Raw genomic sequence first — 15947 nt, forward strand, 5'->3', positions numbered from 1 at the left:
GTCCCTTTCCTTAGCCTCCTGGGTCCCACAAGTCTCTCCTTGAACTCTCTCTCACACCGTTCTCCCTATTCCATTGCCACTGCCATCATTTATACACCTGTGATTGAAACAAAGGCTTGAGGCTTTAAAGGAGTGTATACCCTTGCCTTGGGCATGTTTCCTGGTGGCAGTAGAGGTTGGATGGAGGCGTGGGAGAGGATGAGGTGCTGGGGGTCCTGGGCCTGTGTCAATGCTGTCTACACTCATCTCTCTGCACGCCTTTGATAGGACTTACAGAACCCGGGAAACCTGGCCCCAGGGCAGGGCACTTACTTGCCTTTGCCCTCTCCTTTTCTCAGTGGAGCACGGTACCCGCTGATTCAGAGAGCTCTTTGAGGGGTTATGTTCTCCTGGGGCAAGACCCATCAACCCTCTCAGCACTCTTAACTCAGCTTTATTTTACCTGGAGACAAGCAGAATGCTGAGCCAAGAAGAGTGAAATTACTTTCCTTCCTAAGGAAATAGTTGCAGACTTTGATGTTGGATTGATAGAGAATCCAATTCCAGGATGCACTGACCTTCAGTTGGGATGTAGCCTCCTAGAAATTCTACTTTGAATCCCGTCACATGCGGTCCCCAGTAAAGAGAGATAGAAAAAGAGACTCCTTCTGAGAAGATGGAGTTTAGGTGACAAAAAACTCGAAAAATGTGGTTGGTTTAGGCAAAGTATGAGCATAGAGGCTGGTAATTTAACCATTCCTTGAGTACTTTATTATTTAGGGTTCCTTTATCTTTCCTTTATTCCTTTATTGTGATGATTCATTTACCTGTCTCTCCTCTACCTGGGTTCACATTCTGGCCTTGACCATGACTAGCTCTAGGCACTGGGAAACCTATGTAGCTGTGCTTTGCCTCAGTTTCCACACCTACAGAAGGTGATAACCGCAGTTACCTCACAGAATGGTTATGAGTGTGCACTTGGCCTTCTCTCCCTAGGGCCTCCTACCACGCCTGGCTCATAGGTTCTCCATAATTATTTGTGAGTTCTTTTACTAGAGAAGTGTTCTATAAACTTCTTTAGAAGGCTAAGCTTAAATAATTCCTTTGTCGCATTATAAGCTATGTTCGGGGAGGGGAATTTGGCCAAAGGATACTCTTCTATTAATCAGACTGAGCTGAAGATAGTGTCCATCTGTAAAGAGAAGTGGAAACTAGAGAAACATTTTGAATATTTTATGACAGCACTTGAGAAACGATAGGATATCTCCATTCCCACATTTGGACAGGCTCTTGGAATTGCCTTCTGTGCCCCATCCAAGATGTCTAGAAGTTGATGTGACTTTCTTCCTGAAAGTCGTGGGCTATGGGCTCTGGACACTTTCTTTTCATTGTCTTGCTTATTAAGCTATATTGGTCTCCCTCTAATATCCCAAGGTTTGGGAGCCCATAACCTTTATTGGACATGCTAATACATACTGTCCTAGGACATTTATGGTTGTCATGGTTTGTCATTTATTATAGGTTCACTTTAAATTTCAATTGGCCATAGCCCTTGTTGCGGCAGGCTAGTCCTATTTCTCCTTCCCTCACAGGAATGTATAACAATAGTGAACTGTTTGCTGATTGATAGGTCTAAAATTATGTTTGTCTCACACATTTGGAAATGTCATTTCTGAAAGGGAAGGTGTCGAATAGCCTTCTCTGGAGCTCTTTTAAAATAACTTAGTTTCTCACCTGATTCACATCACCGAGGTGATGAAAGTGAGGTCTTCAGGGGCAATGAAATGGCCTCTGCTTCTGGAATTGGAATTATTTGTACTTGCATTCAAAGGTACGTTTGAAAATAACATGTTAAAATTTAACAGGATATTCTGTGGCAGGATAGTCTATTCAGAGGATGGAGCTAGGATCAGGCCCAGGATGCAGGTACATGGAAAAAGTTCCTCAGTTCAGAAACCAGGAAAGAAGCATAGAGGGAAATCATGGGAGCAAGAGCACCAGGTCTCAGGCAAGAGGGCAGGTACATTCACCTGGCATCGTGAGACCAGTTAACTGGGCCTGGCAGAGAGCAGGTGTGTTAGTTTTCCGTCACCGATATTATAATATCACACATATATTTGTTTATTCTGTAGGTCAGAAGTCCAATATGAGCCTTACCCAGCTAAAATGTAACTTTTCCATTTGGAAGTCTCCCATTCATCTCACACTTAATATATCCCAAATGGAGCTCCTGCTGTTCAACCCAGACCTGCTTTTCCTTCTGTCTTTCCCATTTCATTAAATACCAGTTCCATTCTGGAATCATCCAGGTCAAAAACACTGGACTTGTCTTCAGCTCCTCTTTCTTTTTAAGTTCCATTCAGGTGGGAGCTCCTGTTTTGGCGCAGCGGAAATGAATCCAACTAGGAACCATGAGGTTGCAGGTTTGATCCCTGGCCTCGCTCAGTGGGTTAAGGATCCGGCGTTGCCGTGAGCTGTGGTATAGGTTGCAGATGCGGCTCAGGTCTGGTGTTGCTGTGGTTGTGGTGTAGGCTAGCAGCTGTAGCTCCGATTTGATTCCTAGCCTGGGAACTATCATATGCTGTGGGTATGGCCATAAAAAAGCAAAAAAAGCAAAAAAGCAAAAAAAAAATTTCCATTCACCGAATCCAGTTGGCTTTACCTTCAAAATTACATAATCAGAATCTGGTTGTTATTTATCACTGTCTTTAGTTTGGATTCCTGTAGTAGCATTTTAAACTGGTTTTGATTCTTCTACTCATGTTCCATATTAATGCATCCTCAGCACAGTAGTCAGTTGATGTTAACAACTGTGCCAGCTCAGGCACTCCTTGACCTCCAACAGCCAGTTGGCCCATCTCAGAGTCAAAGTCAAAGACCTTCTGATGGCCCAAGAGGCCGTGCAGGCCCATCACTTAGGCTCTGCTCTGGTCTCCAGTGATCCTGTTTGTCTACCTCATGGGCTGTTTTGACCAATACATCATTAGATTCTAGAAGTCTCCCACTTGCCCATGTCCATGGATCAGTCTTGGTCAAGGAGGAAGACTGTAGGTCAAATAGGGGCCTTTGGTACCCACCCCCTCCACATCCTCTTGTCCGCCTCCTCATTCTCCCAACCCCATTTTGAGAGCCGCTAGAATCTAAGTGGAGGGGCTTTTCTTGTCTGACACAAAAAGTTGATAGAAAAAGATTTCCCCACAAGGTTCCATACTTTCTAAACCAGTGACAAGTCCAGGGGCATTTTCTGGTTGTCCTGATCTTGTACCCAGTCTGCTAGTAACTGAAGTGGCAGCATCTGCTGGAACTCAGACCAGTTGTTGGGGTTTGAAGAGGGGGCAGATTTCCTTGGAGAAAGAATGTGGAAGGGAGTGGTTCCTATTTTAAGTTATCTGCATGTCTTCCAACATCTTTTTGCCCAGTTGTCACCAGCCTGGGGACTTTGTGCAGGATACAAGCATCTTCAAGAACAGTTGTTCCTCGCGGTTGAATTCCACAGCTGGTAATGAGACAGAGGTTGCAGGCAAAGCCTTTCCTTAAAGGATGTCAGGGTGGGTGCAGTGAGCTGTGTGCTCTTGTGCCGCCCCTTGCACAGTTCTTGGTACCTGGAGGGTTCAGTGCCTGCTTATTGAACTGAACTGATATATTTTTTAAAGTTAATGAACATATCAGATGATAAACCAGTCATACAAATAAGGCCTAGAAAATGAACATCTTATTATTATTGGGATTCAATATCTGAGTAGCCAGGGGAACTGAGAAAGGGGCTAAGATTGCCCAAGGGCCTTTTCAGGCCTCTGAGGTGTCAGTGGGCTTGATGTGTTGTGTTCTGCTTTTGTCTGATAGGTCATTGCTTGTGAGCAGCAGTATGATTCTTCCTATGACGCTCGCTGTGACGTCTGGTCCTTGGGGATCACAGCTATTGAACTGGGAGATGGAGACCCTCCCCTCTTTGACATGCATCCTGTGAAAACGCTCTTTAAGATTCCAAGGTAGGACACAAGATGGCGCTCTTGGCTCATTAGTTCTTTGTGAAAGAGGCTTGTTAAGGATAATGGATAGTAAACAATTTTTCTCCAAACCTGTGAAAGCCTGATTGTAAAATGAATTTGGGGGGAGGAGGGTGGAGAGAAGGAGGGGGGTGGAAAGTAGTGGGAAGAGGGTGTTCCTGAAAGATAACATATCCCAAAAATAACTATGTGGTAACAATTGCATATTTTCAATGCTCCAGTTTTTCTGAGATGTTCATTTTTTGGTGTGTTTTGTACAAAAAGACTGAAAATGCAGTTTTAGATGAAGTAATCTGTCTAAATACTGGTGTTTCTTTTTTTAATTTTATAGTCATGTCTGGTCATTTTTTCCCCCCAAGTTTGAATCTTTTTCCAGTATTCTGAAAAATTTAGGGATGAAAAAAATGTATATCGGCACAAAAAGAAAAATCAGGAAAACGTTACATTGGTCGTGACTTTCTCTCCATCCCTTAATTTCCGTCTCAATGGGAAATTGTGCAAAGAGGTCTGTTGGAAGGGTATTTACATGGCAGTATATTTTCTATTGTCTATATTCATTAGGGGTTTGTACAAGAGGATTGATTGTTTGTCTTTCATCAGAATAGGGCTGATGTTTGGCCAACTCAGGGCTCCAGTTATGGAAAATGAAGCTATCTGAGAGCTCCATCCAGGCAGGTTGCAGGCTGAGAGATCTGTACCTTCCACGTTGCTCTTTCAAAGGAAGGCTCTGGGCCGACTGGGAGCCCCTTAACCGTTTTAACAACACACATGCTACAACCTTTCCTTATCGGCACAATCTCACAGCCTTTAAAAATTTCCCTGATTGCAATTTGCATTTCTGATTAGGTCTATTTATATGCAGATGAGGCTCTGAGGCAGTCCTCATCATAATGTTATCATTTTTGTACCTAATCCAGATGTGAACAACCACCCACCATTTTTCCAAAAACGATTCTCACCCAAGCCAGACTTGGTCTTTTTTTTTGCTTTTTCCATAGTACAAAAACAGATCCTGGTGATGAGAAGGACAGACAGAGCTTCTGGCTTTTTAACTTAATAGGCTGGTGAATGATCAAAACCATGTAAGCATGCAGGACCCCAAAGCATTATTGTGTACAGTAATACAGCAGAAAATGAAATGGTGTCTGAGATGATGTGTGTGTGTTGATTTTTTACAAATAGTTTACTCTATTTACTGTAGCTGCATAATCTCTAGCTGCATAATTACTCAAAAATTAGAATTAAGGTGTGGTTTCTGATTAGCAAGATACATGTACTTTTGATAAGAGATCCACTTGAGCTTATTTTTTCCCTCTTTTTTTTAGTGTGCATTTGCATACAAACTTAAAAAATTTCATAAGATAATAAACATGAGGCAGCTTAGAGTGTGTGTGTGTGTGTGTGTTTAAACAGACCCTTCATCTCCAATAACTCCTCTTAGTTTGCTTCTATGCCAGCCAGATCTCTGATCTTTAATAACCTTTCTACTCTCACTCCTCTCACTTTTTCCATCTTGGGAGAAAGTTCTAGATCTGAAACACAAATAACCAAGCCCCACGCTTCAGGAGCAAAGCAATTGCTAGAAAAGGATCTTAAGGACCAGGATCCTTATCCCAAAGTAGGTTGAAGCTTGCTTGCTTTCCTCCTAGTGTAACCTCCTGCCCTTTTACCATCTCTAGGTTCCTGTGCAAATGATGAATCAGATGGAACGAGGGAGTGTCAGCAAGAGTCTGTGAGCAGACCCTTAGTACAATTGTGTGCTCAACACTGGCCATTATCACAACCTTAACAGCCAACTTGACATTTCCTGACAGGAAGGATGGAGGTTTTTTTTTTTTTAATGTAGCATATTTGCATATAATGCATAGCTTTTTATACTGGACGAGTTATTTGCTTAAGAAGTATCCTGTCAGAATCAAGCAATTCTTAAGGGTTGTACATTGGCCTTGTGGGTACATGTGTTTATGTACATGTGTGCGTGTGCATGCATGTGTACACTCTGTCTTAATCCTGAATGCTAAAGATGTATCTTTTCCTCAGAAAAGCACTTTGATGGAGAGTGGAGAAATTTAACATTTATGCATTTTAAATAGGTGCTTAGATTCTGCCTGTGTGTTTCATGGGGCTCTCTCTCTCATTTTATCTCAGTGTTTCCTTTCTTAAAGGAGAAGAGCAAATGGCAAATAATGACAAAAATCCTTTGAATCTGTTCGGCCTCAGAATTTTTTCCTTCCTCTCTGGTTATGAGTGTTGTCAGTGTCCTGGAATTATCTTCAATTCAACACCGAAGTCCATTGCAGAGCACTCCCTGGGGTCCAGAGTACCGTGTGTGGCTTCCTCCTCCAGCCTTTCTCATTCACCTCTTCCCACAGCCCTTTCCTGACTGGAGATAAATTGTGTAAATTATCCAGTAAGGGAAGAAAAGAAGACCTTTCCTGCTTCAGGGAAGAAGTGACTTTCATGGGTTACAAAGACCTTAGAAATGAATGAAGTCCTGCTAACACATGAGGTGGGAGCTTCCGATGTCAGCAAAGCAGGTGATTACAGGGGTTCCCTGGGGGCGCTGTGAGGAAACAGGAGGCAAGACCTGCCTGGAGGGGGCAGCCTTGCCTGTACACAGGTCTCCTCACTTTCCCCTCTTTGCCTCCACCCCCCTTCTCCTTCCTTTTGACCTTCACATTAGAGGATGACACTTGGAGTAGTCGTGACCTGTCTTTGAAATGCTGCGTGACTTGCAATCGTTCCTACGTTGCCAACACAGAGAAATTATCTGCTGATTGGCAGGGCAGCGCTATTTGCTGAACCTGTCAGCGTGTGTCATCTTGCCTAATGCCTTTGCTCCAAAAAAGTCACCCCTCTCTGCCAGTCACTGCTCTGTCTGCTGCTATTTTTCTCCAGGAGTCAGAAGAGAGGAAAGGGGGGAAAACCATTTCTCTGGGCATCCAGTGGCTTCGACAACACCTCCCTCATGACTCTCTCCTGAGGACGCCTTCAGAATTCCAAAAACTTAGAAGGATCTTGCAGATGACCTGGGTGTATTCACTGAAAAGGAGATCTGTTTCAGAGATGTATTTGCAAGAACCCAGAGAGTGAGGAGAAGTGTTCAGTTACGTGCCTCTCTTGGTAACCAGGTCTCTTTCCTTAGCTCGGAGTCCTTGGCTAAGGACCTCTTTGACCTCCACAGATGGGGGACAGGAAGGCAGTGTGGACTAGCATGGGAGGGTTTATTATGCGAGCACTGAGCACCATGTCACCTGCCCGTTTATTTGGGGCCAGATAGCAGCTGACTCTGACCCGAGCCTTACTGCACATTCAGTGCTTCCACATCCTTCCTGTGGAAAAGTGCAGAGTGTCTTCAAGATTCCTAGCAGAAGTGTCCTTGGCTGGGAGTGGATGGGGCAGCATGGCCTGAACATTCTAGACCCTGAGGCCAGTGATTTTCCTTTTCCTAAAGAGAAGCTTCCCTGTAGTACACGATTTGGGGAAAGAACTGGTGATAATTACAAATTACACTTGGGCGTGCTTTCCTCACCAAATTTAGCTTGTTCCAAACTGTAGCAGCTCTATTGGTTTTTCCAAGAGCTGCCACAACACCTCACCACAAACCTGGTGTCTTAGCACAACAGAAATGTATTCTCTCATGGGTTCTAGAGGCCAGACATTCAGGATGTCAGCAGAGTCGTGCTCCCTCTGAAGGCTCTAGAGGAGAATCCTTCTGCCCCTTCCAGATTCTAGTGGCTTCTGGTGTTCCTTGGTTTGTGGCTGCAAAGCTGCAACCTCTGTCATTGGATTTAGGCCTCCTCCTAATTTAAGATGATTTCCTCTCAGGATCCTTGTCTTAATTACGCTTACAAAAGACCCTTACTCCAAATGAGCTCACATTCTCAGGTTCCAAGGGGGCATACCTTTAGGGAGCACAATTCACTAACCCGCTATACTAACCAGCTTTCATGTTTACCAGGTTCCCTGAGAGACTAACTCAGGGGGGACAAAAATCTAGGACAAGGGGTTGCAGGATGAAAGCACAATAATAGTGTCGATTGATGGCTGACTGATGGCAGGTGCAGTGCTAGAGATTCACAAATGCAAACGCCTTTGGTCTGTGCTATCACCACCCTTTCTGCTAGAGAGAAAACTAGAAGCCCAGGGAGAAGGCCCCTGGTCATGCACCCAAAGAGGGGAAAATGATTTGATCTGTGAAGGTTGACTGCAAAGGCCACAAGTTTTGCAGCTACATGGAGAAGCCAAAGCCCTTCCTTAAATTGTATTGATTTATTGATGAAGTGTGAATCAAGCTCCAAGGGGACTGGAGTAGAAAGACATGAACAGGGGAATAGTTCCCGAAGCTTTCGGAGAAGCTATTCCTGACTTAAAATCCCCAGTTTGGCTTGAATATAATTTCCAATTAAAAAAAAAAGAAATGAATAAGATATCTGCCTTTAAAGATGCTTATAATTCTCCATGCTCCCAGTTTCAAACCGACGCTGTAAACCCGAGAGTGAGAATTTTGTTAGTATCGGTGATTGTGTCCATCAAGGGACTGAAGAACAGAAGTCAAGAGTGTCGTCACGGGTGGCGACAGGCTCTGCTGGGCTCATGGGTTTATGACTCCCAGACCAGAAACCCCTCCCTTCTTCAAACTTCCCTTCAAGCAACTGCTTCAGTTCCTGATTTAGAATGCTTAAGTGTTTGAACTAAAAAATTGCAGAACAGATGTTACATAAAAGCAGAGAGGCATTTCGGGTTATCGTTACTGGTACCAGTCGCTTCTGTGCCATCCCAGCCTCCTTGCAAAACCTGCACCTGCCCTGACTGTCAGGGCTGTTTCTGGTACAGCCAGCATCTCCTCCCCTTCACCTTCCTCTTAGTTTTTCAGTAGGAAACCTCACTTTGGTTGTAGAGTAAATGGAAATCTGTTTCTGGCATCCTGATTTAGAATGCATTTTCTCATGGAAACTATTTTAAATAGTGATTTAGGAGGATCTAACACCTGAAGTTCTCACTTGTGGTGCATTATTAGACTCTTGTGGCCAACTAGAATTTCATAGTCAAGTCTAAGGACTTAGCCTGTCTCTAGAACTCTATGCCTGTGGGGAAAAATGCTTTCCAATGCTTTTGGAAACTACTCCTTTACAAAAATGCTTTGTAACACGGTATGCTGGGGATTTGGGAATGACTGCACCCTCTAACCTATGACATCTCTAACTTGTTCACCCTAAGTCAGGGTAGGATTGAGGGCTTGAGTTGCCTTGAGTTTTCCCCTCAAGGAGAACATAGTTTTACTGTGTCCTCTCTCATTCATTGGCAAAAGTGAAATGGGCAGAAGTCGAATAGCAAAAAAAAAAAAAAAAAAAAAAGAAAGAAAGAAAGAAAGAAAAAAGGAGTAAGGAAGAGACATCAAATAGGATATCCTTGGGCTACCTGGATTCTGTGGTTGGTGGGGCTCAGAAAGCTTGAGTCTCTTTGAAAGGTTTCCTCAGGGTCTCAATGCTACAATAGACTCTTTCTGAAGCAGGCTCCTTGAGCTGAATTTTCATCTCATTTCATATGAATTTCTATATCATTTTTAAAAGGTAAAGGGCCCTTTTATTCTGACTTTCCTAATTCACAGACCAAATTGTTCCTACATGGGAAGCCGGCTCCTCAGCTAGGAGAAGATGCAGAGGCAGCAGGGAGTTCTGAGTCACCAGTAATTGTCTTACTATTACAGAATTGTCACAGGACATTTTCCCTTAGGGCTGTGAAATATAAGGAAAAGAAATTAAACTAAACTATGGTTGGAGTGTAATGAGTGGGGGCGGTGGGTGTTTAATGGCACAGTAAGGCTGGGTTTACCCCTGGGGGAACTCTGGTTTCTCTTCATCAACCCAGGTCACTTAGCTATTGGCCTTCTGAGCAACAAACCCTCACAAACCCAGCTTCACTCATAAAGCGGGAAGAGCTAGAAGAATTAGCATCATTTAGCATTTATTGAGTGCCTAATAGCAAAACAAAGTTTTGAAATAGTCTGATAGAAAAACAGCAAGTTTTTTTTTTTTTTTTTAAATGAGACTTTTTCTTTCTTTGAGAGGTTTCCAGTCCTGTTTTCCTGGGATGTGGTCCCTACTCTTCAGGATACCGTGGGGGTGCCGTCCCTCCCTCCCCCAGGGGCATCCTCTCCATTTTCTTGGGAACACAGGAGCTGGAGGCAGTGGGCAGAAATGCTCCAGCAGGCTTCCGCTTTGTGGAACGTGTATTTCCAAACTCTGTTCTAATTTGAGTTGAGCAGCTGGGGCTCTTAGTTCCTGTGGAGGTGCCGCTTGCTGCCCTTCCTGCCTCCTGGCATGTGGGGAAAGTTCAGCTTTGCAAGGTTTCATTTGGGGATCAGATAGCAAAGCAGGAGTGTGCCTCTAGCGACTTTCAGCCCCCATTGGTGTGGTGTAAGAAACCCACATGGAGAGAAGGGGAAGGCCAGGGAATGAGAGGTGTTGACTTAAAGGACTATCCATGCTTTCTCCCTTGTTACCCTGATTTCATTATTTTGGCGCCACACACTTTGGCTAATTCCCACTTAGCTCCTAAATGGTGGAAAGATGGGCGAAGAGGGTAGGCAAGGAAACAGAGCTCAAAATAATACAAAGGGATTTTTTTGTTGTTGTTGTTTTTTTGTTTTTTTGTTTTTGGTCTTTTGTCTTTTTTGTTGTTGTTGTTGCTATTTCTTGGGCCGCTCCCGCGGCATATGGAGGTTCCCAGGCTAGAGGTTGAATCGGAGCTGTAGCCACCGGCCTACGCCACAGCCACAGCAACGCTGGATCCGAGCCGCGTCTGCAACCTACACCACAGCTCACGGCAACGCCGGATCTTTAACCCACTGAGCAAGGGCAGGGACCGAACCCGCAACCTCATGGTTCCTAGTCGGATTCGTTAACCACTGCACCACAATGGGAACTCCTACAAAGGGATTTGAGGCACCCTAGCTTCCTCTTGATTCCAGAAGGAACGAGGGAATAAAGTTGGGGAATGGCAGTAAACTGCTGTGGTGGGTTGGCATGGTGGTAGGGCGGGCATGACACAAAGATGAAAAGTGATAAGGTAGAAATCTGGATGAAGGCTCTTCACGGCTAGAATTGCCCATTCCTGGAAAATTCTGGAGTCCAATGAAGCCAGTGGCATCAGAAAGAAAATATAGCATAGTGGTAAAGCATTGATGTTTGTGTCAGTTATCTACTGGTGTGTAACAAACCACCCCCTAACTTAGTTGCTTAAAACAACAATCATTCATTGTTTCTCATGAGTCTGAGTTCTTGGGGTGGATCTTGGCAGGGCATCCTCGTGCAGCTGGGGCTTTGGATGGGGGCTGGCTGGTTTAGGATGGGCTTGTCTGGGATGATGAGGCTCTACTGTATTGGTTTCTCATCATCTTGCAAGCTAGGCACAGCTGCTCTCACACTGGTGACAGTGCGCTGAGTGTACATACAGGAAGGGGTGGAAAATCAGACTGTTTCTACAATTCGTTTACCTCAGTGTTCAATACTAGGTCTGCATGGGTTCAAATACCAGTTTTGCCAGTTTCAAGCTGTACAAACCTAAGTTACTTAATGTCTCTGCACCTCAGTCTCTTCCTCTGTAAAGGGGAGAGTTGTTATGAGCAATGAATAAATGTAAAGTGCCTGGAACAGTACTTAGTAAGCATTCAGTTTTTGCTGGAGGCTCTCAAAGAAAAAAACCTCAAAAGTATATGTAAGGAATTTGCTTTCCCTTCTAACTCAAGAATTGAAAACTTCCATTCAAAAGAGTCACCCATGGAGTTCCCGTCGTGGCGCAGTGGTTAACGAATCCGACTAGGAACCATGAGGTTGCGGGTTCGGTCCCTGCCCTTGCTCAGTGGGTTAACAATCCGGCATTGCCGTGAGCTGTGGTGTAGGTTGCAGACGCGGCTCGGATCCAGCGTTGCTGTGGCTCTGGCGTAGGCCGGTGGCTATGGCTCCGATTCGACCCCTAGCCTGGGAACCTCCATATGCCGCGGGAGCGGCCCAAGAAATAGCAAAAGAAAAGACAAAAAAAAAAGAGCCACCCATGAGATCAGTTATTCTTTTTTCCCATTTTCTTCAAAATATTATATATATATAATTTTATTATTTTTTAATAGTTATTTCCCCAATACAATTTTTTTCTACTGTACAGCATGGTGACCCAGTTACACATACATGTACACATTCTATTTTCACACGTTATCATGCTCCATCATAAGTGACTAGACAGTTCCAAGTGCTACACAGCAGGATCTCATTGCTAATCTATTCCAAAGGCACTAGTTTGTATCTATTAACCCCAAGCTCCCAAACCACCCTGCTCCTTCCTCCTCCCCCTTGGCATCCACAAGTCTATTCTCCAAGTCCATGATTTTCTTTTCTGTGGAAAGGTTCATTTGTGCCTTATATTAGATTCCAGATATATGATATCATATGGTATTTATCTTTCTCTTTCTGACTTACTTCACTCAATATGAGAGTCTCTAGTTCCATCCATGTTGCTGCAAATGGTATTATTTCATTCTTTTTTTTATGGCTGAGTAGTATTCCATTGTGTATATATACCACATCTTCCTAATTCAGTTGTCTGTTGATGGACATTTGGGTTGTTTCCATTTCTTGGCTATTGTGAATAGAGCTGCAATGAACATGCAGGTGCATATGTCTTTTTTAAGTAGAGTTTTGTCCAGATATATGCCCAAGAGTGGGATTGCTGGGTGATATGGTAGTTCTATGTATAGATTTCTAAGGTACCTCTGTACTGATCTCCATAGTGGTTGTCCATTCTCACTACTGTTGTTCAACATAGTACTGGAAGTCCTAGCCACAGCAATCAGACAAACAAAAGAAACAAAAGGCATCCAAATAGGAAGAGAAGAAGTAAAACTGTTACTGTATGCAGATGACATGATACTATATATAGAAAACTCTAAGGACTCAACCCAAAAACTACTTGAACTGATCAACAAACTCAGCAAGGTAGCAGGATAGAAGATTAACATTCAGAAATTAGTTGCATTTCTGTATACTAACAATGAAATATTAGAAAAGGAATACAAAAAGACAATACCTTTTAAAATTGCACCTCAAAAAATCAAATACCTGGGAATACACCTGACCAAGGAGGTAAAGGACTTATATGCCAAGAACTATAAAACATTAGTCAAGGAAATTAAAGAAGATATAAAGAAATGGAAAGATATTCTATGCTCTTGGGTTGGAAAAATTAATATTGTAAAAATGGCCATACTACCCAAAGCAAGCTACAGATTCAATGCAATCCCTATCAAATTACCCAGGACATTTTTCACAGAACTAGAACAAACAATCCAAAAATTTATATGCAACCACAAAAGACCCAGAATTACCAAAGCAATTCTGAAGAACAAAAACCAAGCAGGAGGCATAACTCTCCCAGACTTCAGGCAATATTACAAAGCCACAGTCATCAAGACAGTGTGGTAATGGTACCAAAACAGACCTATAGACCAATGGAACAGAATAGAGAACACAGAAAGAATCCCAGACACCTATGGTCAATTAATCTTTGACAAAGGCGGCAAGAACATAAAATGGGAAAAAGACAGTCTTTTCAGCAAGCATTGCTGGGAAACCTGGACGGCTGCATGTAAATCACTGAAACTAGAACACACCCTCACACCATGCACGAAAATAAACTCAAAATGGCTTAAAGACTTAAACATAAAACAAGACACCATTAAATTCCTGGAAGAGAATATAGGCAAAACATTCTCTGACATCAACCTTATGAATATTTTCTCAGGTTAGTCTCCTGAAGCAACAGAAATAAGAGCAAAAATAAACCAATGGGACCTAATCAAACTGACAAGCTTTTGCACAGCAAAGGAAACCAAAAAGAAAACAAAAAGACAACTTACAGAATGGGAAAAATAGTTTCAAATAATGCAACAGACAAGGGCTTCATCTCTAGAATATACAAACAACTTCTACAACTCAACAGCAAAAAAGCCAACAACCTGATGGAAAAATGGGCAAACGACCTGAATAGACATTTTTCCAAGGAAAATGTACAGATGACCAGCAAGCACATGAAAAATGCTCAACATCACTGATGATTAGAGAAATGCAAATCAAAACTACCACAAGAGGAGTTCCCGTTGTGGCTCAGTGGTTAACGAATCCAACTAGGAACCATGAAGTTGCGGGTTTGATCCCTGGCTTTGCTCAGTGGGTTAAGGATCTGGCGCTGGCGTGAGCTGTGGTATAGGTGGCAGACGCGGCTTGGGTCTGGTGTTGATGTGGCTCTGGCGTAGGCCGGCAGCTGGCATAGGCCGGCAGCTACAGCTCCAATTAGACCCCTAGCCTGGGAAGCTCCATATGCTATGGGAGCGGCCCTAGAAATGGCAAAAAGACAAAAAACAAAAACAAAAACAAAAAACTACCACAAGATACCACCTCATACCAATCAGAATGGCTGTCGTTAATAAGTCCACAAATAATAAATGCTGGAGGGGGTGTGGAGAAAAGGGAATCCTCCTGCATTATTGGTGAGATCAGTCCTGTGAATGTTTAGCTGACTGATTGATTGTTTGATGATTATGTGGGAAATTGAGAATGAAGACTGATTTCTCAATAAATCCTTACTGCTTCTACTGCGTCTGTGTGAGGGACTTGGCCTTGAATGTTCATGGGTCACAACTTGTTAACAGACACACTTCTGAGAGATGTGGCTACTCCCCAGCCCAATACTCACCCATGAATGTGCCAGCAGGACTGCCCCTTGGGGAGCAGAGCTGGCCTTAGTCTCTATTCCCATTACCTCTGCAGTGAGTGATGATGCTGTTTTCCATCCTCTGAGGAGAACTGAGGCTGCAAAGCTTTTCCTTTCCTCTCAGTTCCATCTCTGTGGCACCTCTGTCTTGGGGGGTGCGTTGTGTGATGGGGCTCAGCTACTTCCTGCTGCAGGGTCCCCTTAGCCTTCTTGGCAGGTACAGCCTTCCCCAGGTTCTGGAAATTTCATTTCCAGAATGAAAATGGGACAAATAAAGGAAGAGTAGCAGGAACTCTACGCAGGGGGCACTTACTTAAGATTGGATTTCCTTTGGTTACCACTTTCTCCACCAAAAACAATGATTTTTTTTCCCATCCTGGCCTGGAAAGGGTAAAAACATTGGCAAAGGGAGACAGAAACCCAAGCCAGGGGAGGGAATTGTAAGGAGAGCACTGAGCTGTTGCAGATGAGTTCAGGTTTCCTGGCTGGGAGGAGTCCCCCAGGGACTGCCGGGAGATACAGAGGAGTTTGCTGACCCAGACAGTGGTCCTGGAAGAATCCTTGAGAACAGGAATAGCGTTAGACGAATGGAAGCGGAGAATGTGCTTCAGTTCTTCAAAACAGAGAGGAAGGCAGCATCTGCAGACTGCTGTCTGGTGAGCTTGACTGTTATGCTGGGCCTGCCACTGAGATTCTTTTTTTTTTTTTTTTCCCCCCCTTGAATAGTTTATGAATTCTTAGAAGAAAAAGCTGTGATCACTAGGAATTGGCATGGGTTCACTAAAAATAAGTCATGTTTGACTAATTTCCTTGTTTGGTTTTACTGCAAGATGAATACAAAGGGGGACTGTTTTAGACAGAACATATGTGAAGTTTTACCTGTAGGTAAAATCTGTTATGATGTCTTTGTGGCCAAGATAGAGAACCACAGGCTGGAGAATGATGGTGGTGATGGATCAGACACCAGGAGGGATTGTACTGAGGAGCACTGGTCAACATGGCAGGAAGCCCTGGAGGCCTTGGGCAGGGCTCTGCAGACCCTCCTGCCTGCTGAATGCTTTCAAATGTGTAATGAGTTGGAGGACTTAGTAGCCTCTTGATCACGTTCATGGAAGGGTAGCTGGTGTGCCACATGACAGAGTTGGAATCCCCAAAGATCCCTATACCAAGAACAGTGGGGTTTTTGTTTGTTTGTTT

The 15947-nt window shown here is 43.7% G+C and overlaps 1 protein-coding gene across 1 annotated transcript in view; it reads left to right on the top strand.

Annotated features, from left to right (window-relative positions):
• MYO3B (myosin IIIB) overlaps positions 1–15947 on the top strand; it is a 415159-nt gene that overhangs the window by 48226 nt on the left and 350986 nt on the right. The window contains exon 9 of the mRNA XM_047770247.1: positions 3823–3968. Coding sequence (XP_047626203.1) covers positions 3823–3968 — 146 coding nt within the window. The remainder of the gene's footprint in view (positions 1–3822; positions 3969–15947) is intronic.

This window comes from Phacochoerus africanus, chromosome 3, assembly GCF_016906955.1.
Source record: "Phacochoerus africanus isolate WHEZ1 chromosome 3, ROS_Pafr_v1, whole genome shotgun sequence".
Classification (NCBI taxonomy): Eukaryota; Metazoa; Chordata; class Mammalia; order Artiodactyla; family Suidae; genus Phacochoerus; species Phacochoerus africanus.